The sequence below is a fragment of the Lissotriton vulgaris genome, chromosome 1_1 (assembly GCF_964263255.1).
Source record: "Lissotriton vulgaris chromosome 1_1, aLisVul1.2, whole genome shotgun sequence".
NCBI lineage: Eukaryota > Metazoa > Chordata > Amphibia > Caudata > Salamandridae > Lissotriton > Lissotriton vulgaris.
Window position 1 is genome coordinate 711,444,122 of NC_141685.1, and position 12,534 is coordinate 711,456,655.

The 12,534-nt window shown below is 38.9% G+C and overlaps 1 protein-coding gene across 2 annotated transcripts in view; it reads right to left on the reverse strand.

The window, feature by feature from the left end:
* DENND1B (DENN domain containing 1B) overlaps nt 1-12,534 on the reverse strand; it is a 1,279,546-nt gene that overhangs the window by 5,667 nt on the left and 1,261,345 nt on the right. For both annotated transcript variants that reach the window (XM_086954825.1, XM_086954820.1), the window contains 2 exons: nt 8,400-8,485; nt 717-933 (listed from right to left, as the gene is read on the reverse strand). In XM_086954825.1, coding sequence (XP_086810951.1) covers nt 717-933; nt 8,400-8,485 — 303 coding nt within the window. The remainder of the gene's footprint in view (nt 1-716; nt 934-8,399; nt 8,486-12,534) is intronic.

Consider the following 12,534-nt stretch of genomic DNA (forward strand, 5'->3'; position numbering starts at 1 on the left):
TGATTTGACTAAAATGTAAGACCTTTTGATTTTACTAAAATTATATTTATAATATATTTTGTTTTAGGGACGTTCAGCCAGCCGTCTTCATCAATGGATATGATGTGCCATTCACATATTTCTTAAACCCACTGCAGCACACAGTCATTGGCTAATGTAATTGTAAGAGCATTCTGTCCATTCACAAGGAGCATTATATCCACAGGCAAATTAGTTCCCTACAGTTCCAGGGAATGCTATGGCAATGTGTGCTTTTTGAAACCAAAAACATAGTTTTACTTTTCACCAATGTTTTTGAATATTGGCAAGGGCCAAAATTAAGCAGTCATAGTAAAGCAAATAGACTAGCTGCAGACAACAGACCAATTGGCTTTGCAAATGCTTTTTCATGGTTGGCGACCCACACAATCTATGTTCTTACTTTTGGCACTGATTGAGGGGCTAATTTATTGCAATGCCAGATCAACTGTCAGGCAGACTGAGAAAAAGGTGCTCCCATACTGAGTCTTTGCAGGGAAGCAGGGAAGGGTTTGCTTGTAAACCACTATGTAGTAATAGTGTTCAGAAATATTTCTCAGAGAAGTCAAAGGAGCTTAGACTCCCTACTGCTGTGATAAATACAGATGAGCTGATCTGACCAAAACCGGAGTCTACACATTGTACACTGAAAAGATGAGTATAATGAAAGCATTTACCACAAGGAAAATAAAACAAACCTTAGCTTTGTAGTCAATGTCCTCCAAAGATCTAAAGAAATCTAAGCTTTTTGCTCCTGAAAGTCTTCCTTGATCGGAGCTGTGGACGCTCAGTGTGTCCAAGATCTCGCCAAGAAGGTCCATTTCGCCGGTATAATTGGCGATTGATCCTGGTTCGCCAGACTCATCACTGTCATAGAAGTAACCAGAAGCTTCTTCGCTATCTTCAGATGACAATCTGAACAGAAAATACATTCAAATGAGAAACACAATCAAGCAATACATCATGGTAAATAAATACACAAAAATAAATTATGTTTACTAGAGTAGCAAAAAGATGTCACCATTCCAGCTTTTCCCAGATATTGTGAGACACGCAAGTTCTCACAATGTCCCTGTGACTTAAGATTTGATTGCACTGTATGCGAATAGCCCATTCAAAAGAATCTGCAAAATGCCACCCTTTCATTCAGCAGACTCCAAATTCAACAGGATATCCATTTTAAGTAAGTGTTCTCATTGGGAAGATGTGTTGCCAAAACACCAACGGGGAGCCTGATGTGTGTCTAAGATGCAATAAAACAGTGTGAGAGGTTTTTTTTAAATTTTGCTTCTTGTCTGAAAGACTCACCCACATTTTGTTCAACCCTGTCATTCTTTTTTATGGAGCCAAACAGCAACCAGGTCGCATGCTAGTATGATACCATCAGTTGCCTGTACAGCACATGGTTATAAAGTTGGACGGTGATACAGTTCAAGGTTTATGCACGAAAAGGCAAATTGTTGTCAAATTGTTAAGTACCTATGAAGTTATTTTAAAGGTATATGATATGGACATTTAATATTGTTGCACTGATGCTTCTAATGCTGTTACAAAAAGGTCTAGTTATAGACTATTTTAATCTTGAGTCTCGATTGGATATACTCATAGGCAAATACACATGTTTGCTTTCATTAGAGTATCATTTGTATCTACTTTGAATGGAAAAAAAGTAGAAGTAAATGACAGGCTGCAAAAGCTTGAAATCTGACATGAGGGATTACAGGGTGAGTTACCAAAATGAAAATCCAATTTAACTCTGCAAGTGCGAAATCACTGTCTAAAAACAATGCATGCTTTCGTATTCGCAATTCTTCAGCAAATATTCTCTAGCACCCAATCTCTACGTGTTAAGCTACCCTGCCCTTACAATTTTGTAACTTTAATTTACATGTTGCACCCACACCACGCCTGAATATCTGGAAAGTAAGATTTAATGCCATGTCTTAAGACTTAAAGTGTTTTGTTAGAAGGTATGAATGGGAAATACAGCATCCACAAGTTAAAACATGAATTGTTTCCATGCTGTGCTGTGTTGACTGCAGACCATGCATTAACTCGCAGAAATTCCATGCTAAATGGTGCAAGTTAAACAATGCAAGCACATAAGAGTTGGTGTTTAACTAATTTATCATGCTTAGGTTCTTCATAATGGCTCCAATGTCCATAGGTCGCAGCCTTCACAAGTGTCTGCTGAATCATGGGCACATTATACTTAGGGACTTTAGCGTGAGTGGTAGAGAGAAGACTAGTTTTAGCATACATGATATCCGAGTAATCCTTAATTAAAATATGGATGTATGTTAATTAAGTAGTCCTGAATGTGACCAGAGCTTTTATGACTTTGTTGCAGATCTTGCAGGTTACTATAATATTAAGGTGAGTTTTCAGGTCTAGGTATTGCAGTAAAGTTGGCAGATAGACTCAAACTGAGAGCAAAATTCTTGACATTTTCCTAGGTGAATTTACAATTTTTTTGTCATTAAACTCTTGTGGTGTTTTCTTTTGTCTTAGAAGGAATCCGTTCAAATGAATGTAAGCATTGACTTTTGTTACTTCCAGATTCGAGATGACTGAAAATTTAGTTTATCCTTTTCTCGACAAAAAGGCAACTTTAAACCTATCTGAGATGTTGCTTCACCACCACTGAGTATTTTAATTTGGATTATAGTGACAAATGAAACCACTAGTAATAATTTACTCTTTCAGCCTATGGTCCTCTAAACATAGGCGGAAACATTTACTAGATGTTTGTTATTGTCCTTCTTTCAAGCTCGTCACTTGAAATATCTCTGGAAGTATAGCCAGTGCCTCTTGCTGAAGACATTAAGGCCTCTTATGGTTGGAACCAATCACTTCAAATCAGTGAGTATTGCAAGTTGCTTACCAGTAATATATATGTCAGAGAACACCCCAAAATATAAAATTCAATTGTTCAATGGAGGCACAGGGGTTGCTGAACGTACTCTTTTGAAATTTGGATACAATGAAGAAGAGGAAGGCAGTCGATTTTCTCCAAGGTGCTGAACACGTCTGCCAAAGGAGCACCAGCACCTCGAAGGAAATCAACGATCTAAAAAGAATTGGAGGAAACTATTTTAAACCAGGAGAAATCTTGTGCTACTAAACTTGCAGGCAAGGCCCCAAAACTTGCAAAATTATTTAAAAGAGAGTCAACAAATCCAAAAGCTACCTGGCCCAAACTCCCAACAACAAAAGTTCTTTCAGGCGAGAAAGATTAGTTAATGGATCTAATCCTATGCCATAACTTTCCATCCCCTTACAGTCCAGCATAGTGTGCAGCAATAGGAGCTTAAGACAATGGTTAAATCACTTGTGACTGTGGCGGAACTACATTCAAAAACTGTAGCAGCGGTTGCTGAGAGTAGTCTGATGTGAATAAAAGCCCTGAGAGTTTAGGAACAGCTCGATCTAATAATAATTTTTAAAAAGTGCAACTGGGGGAAGGGAAGGGTTCAGCAGGCATACCAGAATCATTCTTTCCTTGTCAATGAGTTAAACTTTAGATATCCCTTCTAAAAGAATAAGTATCCTGGGTATGACTTCTATTAAGTGCAGGGCTCCCATGCTCATTCAATCTGCCTCATTGTGAAAACACACCACAAAAGCCGCCCACTGCAGAGTTCGAAAAATAGAGTGGTGTAATAAATAGAACATGACCAAAATGACAAAAATCCAATTAGTTGAGCACAGATAATAAATCTTAAAGTTTGTAGTGAAAATAGTGAAAAAAAACACAAATTTGCAATTGGGGATATCTGGTTGTGCTTGTCTGGGACAAAGTCATAAGTTCATGCCGGCCACAATGGAGTGCGGGCCAGCTACAGGGACCCAGTTAGGCACACTGAAGAGAGTATTTTAAATCCTAGTTGCACAGAGTCGCGTGGATCCGCTTCAAAGATGCAGTTGAAGAGATGCGCCAGGTCTCAGATACGGTGAGGCTGCGGTGGTTGGTCCGATTGAGTCACCTTTGAGGATCCGGTTGACGAGCCTTGCAATGCGAAATCCAGCATCAGGAATGTCAAGCACAGCTGGCGATGCGTCGGTTCCGAAGAGCTGCGAGGCTACGATGCAGAGTCCGGCATCATTGTCGGGGCCACCGTTCACGAGAGATGCGAGGACCTGGGCTGTGGATGCACCGAGTTACAAGGGTGAAGCATAGGTTCCAAGGACTGACTTGGGCAATGAAGGTTGTTGCAACAGGTCCGATCCATGTAGCAGCATCAATGCATCGGTTCTGCTCAGGGGTGCGCCGCTAAGCAGAGGAGATGCCTGGATTTTCCTCGGGATGCATTACTCAAAAGAGACAATGCATCGGTTCAGCTGGCAAACACCTAAAGCCCACTTGCAAGGGTCCAGGACAGGGGGTGGCACTCCTTGGCAGGGAAGGCTCACACATGGTAGAGTCCAGCTGCATGTGCAAGATGCTTGGAAGACTGTTCTATCCCTGAGGCTTGAGATCCGGAGGCCAGCCAACCAGCCCTTGGAGCCACTCTGGGTTATGGGGTCAAAAGATGCAGGTCCAGTCCTTCTCACCCAGGCAAGAGGGCAGAAGGCAGCAAGTCAGCACAGCAGATAAGCAGTCCACTGTGCTGTGGCAGTCCTTCAGCAGGCCTTCTTTGCAGAGTATCCACAGGTCCGGAAGTGTACTGAAGTGGTGGTGTCTTTTATATACAATTGGGCTTCCAAGGACTGACTTGGGCAATGAAGGTTGTCGGTTGTCGTTAGGATCGAGGGACAATGAAGTACACAGACAGACTGCAGGCACCAAATGGATAAGGCAAGAAAATGCCAACTTTCAAAAGGAGACCTTTTCAGAATTGTAATTTAAAATCCGACTTCAGTATGAGTTTGGATTTTAAATTGGGAATTCACAGACACCAAATATGAACCAGTTATACTTTCCCATTAGGAAATGTTAATTATAAAATGTAATACAAACGTTATCCTATGGGTGATATGGGCCCTGCAGTAGTGAAACCCAAATGTAAGAGTTTTTCATGACTAGGACATGTGAAACTTAAAAGTACATTCCCAGTATTTTAAATACATTGCACTCTGCCCTCTGGGCTGTCCAGGGCCTACCCTAGTGGTGACATCTATGTATTAAAAAGAAGGTTTGGGTCTGAGAAAAGGTTTATTTTTCCAAGTCGAAATGGCGGTTTAAACTACACACACTGGCTCTGCAATAGCAGGGAAATGTTTAAAGGGCTAATCAATTGGGTGCCAAAATCAGTGCTGCAGTTCCACCAGTAGCATTTAATCAACAGGCTGTGGGCATGTATAGTACTAGGGACTTATGAGTAAATTAAATATGCCAACTAGGTATAAGTCAATGCTACCAGCTTTTAGAGAGGGAGCAACAACAAAAAAAACAAATTCAGCAAAAAAGTAGAAGGAGGGAGGCAAAAAGTTTGGGGTGACCCTGCAAAAAGGGTCATTTCCAACAGACATCATTAAATGGTAAAATTAAGATCTCACGCCTTAATTTACTGGACACCATGGGGTCTGGATCGGGAAGATTTTTCTTCAAGCAATACTCTTGTGTGCCAGTAGGTGGTGTCAGTCGGCTCGCATGACGTTGTTGCCTTGTCTTCGCCGTTGTGATGTCTGTGTCACCTATATAGGTGCCATCTTGATGCACTGACGATTTACTTTTCATGACTTTCAACGTTAGGAGCGAGGGACAATGAAGTACACTGACATTGGTGTGTTTCTGAACAACTAGGTCCCTGAAAGGGAACAGCCCTGAACCTAAAATTCTGTCTGCAGTGCAGGGAGGATGGGTGGGTCAGCAAGGAATCTGCAGCTAGATTATGTCTCTGCCAGATAAGGCATTACCAAAGGTAAGCAACTTGTCCATCTGACAGAGACAACTAGCCGCAGATTCCCTCCCTTTGAACAGATACGCTTGCAATATCAACCCTGCAGGAGGGACTACGGACATGTTTAACCAGAAAGTCCTGCAGAACAGAACAGCCAAAAAGGCCATCCCTGCAGACTTAATGTCCAGGCAGTAGTGCTTTGTAAACTTGTACAGAGATGCCCACATTGCTGCCTGACAAATGGTGAGGAACGGGACGCTATGTTGCAACGCTGTGGTAGCAGCCTTAGCTCTGGTAGAAAGAACCCTTAAGCATTCAAGAGGCTGATTTTTGGCCAGAGCGTAGCAGACTTTGATGCAAAGGACAATCCATCAAGAGATTGTCATTTTCTGCACCGCACAACCCTTGTTCGCTCCCACAAACCCCACAAAGAATTGGTCGTCCACCCGAAACTCTCTTGTGCGGTCAATGTAGAACAACAACGCTCTTTTTGGGTCCAGTCAGTGGAGTCGCTCCTCTTCTTTAGAGGAATGTGGAATAGCATAGAAAGTGGGCAGAGTGACAGATGGCCAGACGTGGAATGGTGTCAAAACTTTCAGTACGAAAGAGGCCCTAGTGCGAAGCACCAACTTATCAGGGAAGATGATCAGGTAAGGAGACACATTTTTTGAGCACTGACCTTGTATAAACATCCAGATTTTTTTTCATGAGCCGCCTGCCATAGAGATCTTCCACCAACTTCATTAACATCAAGGCTCCCTACTATACCTCATTACGCCACTATTGGAAATTAATTTGTTGATTACTCTGGAGAACCTTTGTATATGATCAGTTTTGGTATCTAGCCATTTTCCAAGTATGGGTATCAAACTCAAATTTAAAGGGGCATAAGACTTGGAAAATAGAAGCTCCCCAAATTGTGATTTCATTGCATATCTTTTAAGACACATATGGCTACCCGATGAAGGCGTCCCGCCGAAACGTGCGTAGATTGCAACCATGTTGTTTGTATAATAGTCTGATACTTATTTTGTACTGATTTACTTTAATGTATGTGTTTATGTATAGCCCTTGATACATACCTTGTGCTTGATCCTATCCGGACATAACACAAACATCAGCCAACATTCATGTAGCACAAGATGAATAGGTATGAGTGATGGTTGCAACCAGGTATATCCTTTTTCATGTATCAAACTGTACCAACTGAATGAAGCACCAGTTAGCAAATGCACTTTGTCTATATTACAATGTATCAACTTTTATGGATTCTTATATCTATTGTATAAATATTTTTCTAAAAACGACTTTTCTATATTAAAAATCAACAAATAAACTAATGCTATATATTTTTGAATAACTTTCTCTTTCTGTTCACATTTTGTTGCTAGCATAGATCCACCTTGTATTCGTTTCCTACATGTTTATTTTCAAATACTATCATGATTAATAAACAGTAAACAGTCGATCAATTGTTGCATTGGATCACATTGTATATGCATATAGCAGAAGCTTTAATTAATTCCTTCTTAATTTCCTAGATAGCAATTTATCTAAATAGAGAAAGGCCTCAGGACTTCCCAATAATGAATATAAATGACCTATCTTTAGATATGCAGCACTTGAGAACTAATAAGAGCTGTGCTGTTGAACAGAGGGGAACACTTAGTGATTAACCCATATTCCCTGTGAAGATTTTTTATAGAAGGCATTCTATCAACAACAGCACACACAACAATAATCCCTATTTGTAAAGGGATGGCAACAGAAAGGAGAGATCTACTCCAGAGGGGTCAAATCTAATTGAGATAAACACTTCAAGGCTACCAGCAGTTTGTAGCCAAGAAGTGCTTTTCAATTCCCTGTAGATAGCTTAGATCACATACCCAATGGATCATTCACTATGTGTTTTAAGCAGCAGCTCTCCAATTGAACCCAATAGGCTCCCTCAAACAGGATGAGAAAATACAAATGACATTGTTTTAGGATAGTATCACTGAGTTATGAATGAATATGGTCAAAACTACCCCACCCCGAATTTGAAGACAAAGATTGCATATTGACAGATATATTCTTTTCTCTATGAGTTACATTCAAATATTAAGCCCAAATAATAATATGCTAAAGTTACAAAATAAAACCATTCAAATGCCAACAGAATCAGCTTTCTTTAGATTCTGCTTCCAAAAAAGTAACATTTCTGTTTTCTCTCCATTAACTTAAGATGACATTGGGCACAGTATACACCGATAGCGATCAGTGCATATAGTAACCCAAACGGCTTTGGATCGATCAAGTCAGCACAGAGTAATAAGTCGCTTCTCCTAAGCGGAAAAATTAAATGGGCACCAGCCTATTTGTTTTTCTTGATGTTTTGGGTGGAGAGAATAACTTTGAGTGACATATTGTTCCTTCTGTTTGTACTTAGAACTACACACATAGTATGTTACATTTATTTGTAATCACTTTGACCCTAATCCCAAATGCATTTGTGATATAATTTTGATGAAAATAAAGATTCTTATGAAGCTTACATACTTGCTTACACTGTCCAGTTCGTCATCATCATCCACAAGACAATCACGACTTGAGAGATGCTTCTGCGGATGATTTAATCTTGCAAGCTGTAAAAATGCAAACAATGTAATTTGTTACCACTGGGTGTAAAGAAAATTCCAACACTTCTCCTTGATTCACACCTGCACATTTGTATGCAAAGTCCATGGCGAAAATATATACATAAAAAAAAAAAATACCAAAGCCTCTGCTGAATTGTGGGCACAGCCATTCCTGCTGGGGCCCATCTCTAATGGTGTGTCTATGTAGAACTGCAGGAAATGGTTTAGAGTCAACCTTCCAAAAAACAGTCTCATCTGTTCACATTGCTTTCATATTTACCATCTCTCTCATCTCTAAAGTAATATTTTGCAAATGTATTGTTTATTAGCTGCTTTGCCACTTGGGACTTATTTCAAACGGCAATCAGGCTGGTACCCCAGGAGAAGAGTAGGTTCAATGGCAGCAATGGAAGCACTTATTTATATAGTAAAACACAGTGGTGATAGTTAAGGTTAGGAATCAGTTCCATTGAAAAGCTGTTCTTTGGTGTGCTTATGAATTTTGCACCATTTGGCAAATAATGGAGTCACAGGGAAAAGCTTTCTAAAGCTGGTACCTTAATGCACATAAGTAGCATATGATTACTGCTTATGTGCATTAATTTACTAGCTCTAATTCATGTTGTGTAATTTTCTGTTCCTACTAGCTTAGCAATATATAATATCAAAGAAAGCTATTCCCTGTGAGTGCTTGTTCACTTTATTTTGTAATGTAGGTTCATAAGTAGCACTTTCATATATTTCCTTTTCAAGTTGAAGTCCATGCTATACTGGTTCTTGTATGTATTTGTAAATTTCCAGTTGTTTGCTGTTTAATTGAGATACTAAGGGATTTAGATATCGGCGGATGGGTTAATCTGTCACAATGCTGACGGATATCTCGTCCACCAAAATCTAAATCCCATACGATATTATGGGATTTATATTTCTGCAGACAGGATATCCAGTCCCGTTGTGATGGAGTAACCCATCAGGACCCAAGTTATCTAAATTATTTATGTTCTTTTTCACTTGGTCCATTGCATTTTGAACATCGTCCATGGCAAACACAGCTTGGGTATGAATAATTGGTTGTCCAAGTAGCTCAGCAGTCCTGAAAGTAGAAGTATAATTAGTAGATGGAATACTGTGTAGAATTTCTGTATTAATATTTGTTTCTGCTTCTATTTGTTGATAATTTGTAAATATGTCAGAAAGTCAGGCAATGCAATGTTATTTTTATAAACATTGAAGGCTTCTTCATAGCACCGAAAGGCATCTACAAGTTATTTTCTTTGCCCTATGGTTTAATAGCTGAAGAAATGCAAAATATTAAAACATTTTCTTTACTCTTGTCTCAAAACTTAATTTACGATGATTATTAAGAATAGGTTTCCTTTGACGTATTAAACAACCACTGGTACGTCTTACTCAGAAATTACCAGTGTATATACTTAAGTCTTTTGCAGATGTAGAGCTGTAGTCTGTGGAGTATCTATGGTTGTTGGTGGGATTTAGTAGTATTGGGCTGTCGTTACAGACCACTTTGTGTTATCAACGAATCACATTGTGCTTGACTTCTTCAGTTTTTTCTTATTTAGTTTTTAATTAGTATTCATTGTCATGTGACCGGAAATGTATGTTTCAAATGCTTTTCTAATACCTGTTAAACATCTTTGCTGCACACTAGTTTATTTTCTTACCTCTCTGTGTTTAGGTATATTGTGCTACATTAGAGGCCCAAATTGTATTGAAGCCAATAATTGTCCTCCTTTCAAAATTAAATTGTTGGTATGATGTACTTTCCAAATGGCCAATCGTCTAACTCTTTATATATATGTATGTCTGTCTCTGTGCTCCTTATTCTTGTAAGTTAGTGTATGTGCAAGATAGCTAGAGTTTTGTTTGTTGGGCACAGTTACATTTGTTTGGGCCAGATAGCACATTCAGTAAGCAGGGTAACAATGGAGTTTCAATCAAATGGTCAGGCGTGAACCCTACGATATTTATGGAGAATCTCAAAAAAAAACCTCACTGAGGTAAAAATTAGTTTGGATAGTTCCTCCATAGAAGAAGATGTAATAAATGCCTTTGCAAAATTACAGCGAAATCGCAGGCGATCTTTCAACCCAAAATAGGAAAAGGCCCCGGATAAACTAATCCCAGATGGTTCAACCAAGACTGCTCTAGGTTAAACAGGGAATTAAAATGTGCTGTGAAACATATAACCAGGGATAGCGCTAGAATAAGCATCCTGAGGAAAGAATATAAAAATATTTTAAAGCAAAGAAAAATAGTAATTCGAGAGGAGGCATGGGAAAAATTAGCTCAGGCTGCTGAGACACGACAAGCAGCCTTATTTTGGAAAATAATCGATCATCCCTTTTTTCGAAGAGAACACTGTGGTGAGAATTGATGTTGTCATTCCTCCAAAAGACTGGACAACACATTTTGAAAGCATTTTTAATCCCGATGCTATTAAAGCCCCTATTTGCAATAATGGCAATATCATCCTCGTTGTGCCGGTAAACCCACCCCCAATAACGCTAGAAGAATTTGAAATAGTCTTGAATAAACACGCCAATGGAATGGGCGCTGGACCGGCTGGGGAACCCATTGATGCTTTTAAACACGACATCGAATTTTGGACACCAATTTTATTAAAGGCTGTTAATGACAGCTTGGGAGGGGTAATGCTTGCATCCTGGGTACAAAGTGCCATCGTACCCATTTTCAAAAAAGGGGACAGAAGAAAGGCTCATTGCTACTGCATAAAGAACTGTCTGTTCCAAATCTAAGTGATTCTATCCACATAGATGAAACTAAATTCACCAAAGATTTAATTATGGATTGCTTGGCCCTTGATCATAGCAAGAGAATACAGTGGTTAGAACACATATGCAACTTGCTAATAAACTGCAAGATAGATTTTGATAGGTAGAACCCAGCACACATTCTGGAACATAGTAAAAGTGATCTGAAGCTTAAATATATTACTGCCAGGGAACGTGTAAGAATGGATGTTGCAGGCAGTAAGCGAAGTGTTGTTGTATACTGTGAAAGCCCACTTGAGTTGGGAATACAACCATATTTAACCCTGGTAAGAAACACGCAACACAGATTCTATTTACCAGATTAAGGTTTGGTACTGTACACTATTTAATAGCATTCCCTAGAACTGAAAAGTGGTCTAACACTCTACCCCGATGTCCATGTGATGGAAAATCCCTCCAGTCAACGATGCACTTTATGCTCTTTTGAAGTTTTTATAAGGACATTCGGAAGACAGTTTTCAAACAAATCTTTTCATCGAACATGCTCTTCCATTAAAAACATGCTTTTAACTTTATTTATTTTTTTTTTTTATTATTTTTTATTTTTTTGGTTGGAATAAATGTATTTCATCTGTCTGTAAACAAGGTGTTTTAATAGTTTATGGCATCTTTTGAAATGCATATTAAATCAGATGAGTCAGACTGTATCCCAGATGTAACAAAAAGTGCAGGGAAAGAGACAAATTAACAACAAGAATTTGCTTAAATCTATACATAGTCCACAAGGCCCAAACAATAAAGAAAATACTAGAATGTCCCTAAACGAGTGCCAATGGAAAAAAGACAATCCTTACCCATCAGTTAAAATCCATCTTAGAACAGTAACATAACAGTTCAAGTTCATTTTTATTACTATGGCACAGAATACATTTGAATTATCATAAGACAGCCAAGTCAGTTATTCCAACCAATACCATCTCCTATTTGTTCTTTTGTATAGAATTCTTTAATTTTTAAATGGGCACGGTTAGTACCGCGATTTAACTGACAGTCTGGATACACGTTACAGATGGCCAGAAGACAGCTTGCTCGAGTTTCTGCAGCACGGGTCTATCTTGAAGACCAAATGCAATATTGTATTTTGAAATAGACTGTATTTCAACAATTCTGAAAAACTCCCAGAATTCATTCAAACATTGGTATTAAAGCAGCATTTTTGTACATTACCTACAAATAAGCATTATAAGAGTTTAGTGTCTCAACTACCAGTATACAGCTGAAGGTGGTAGTTACCCTTCTTAA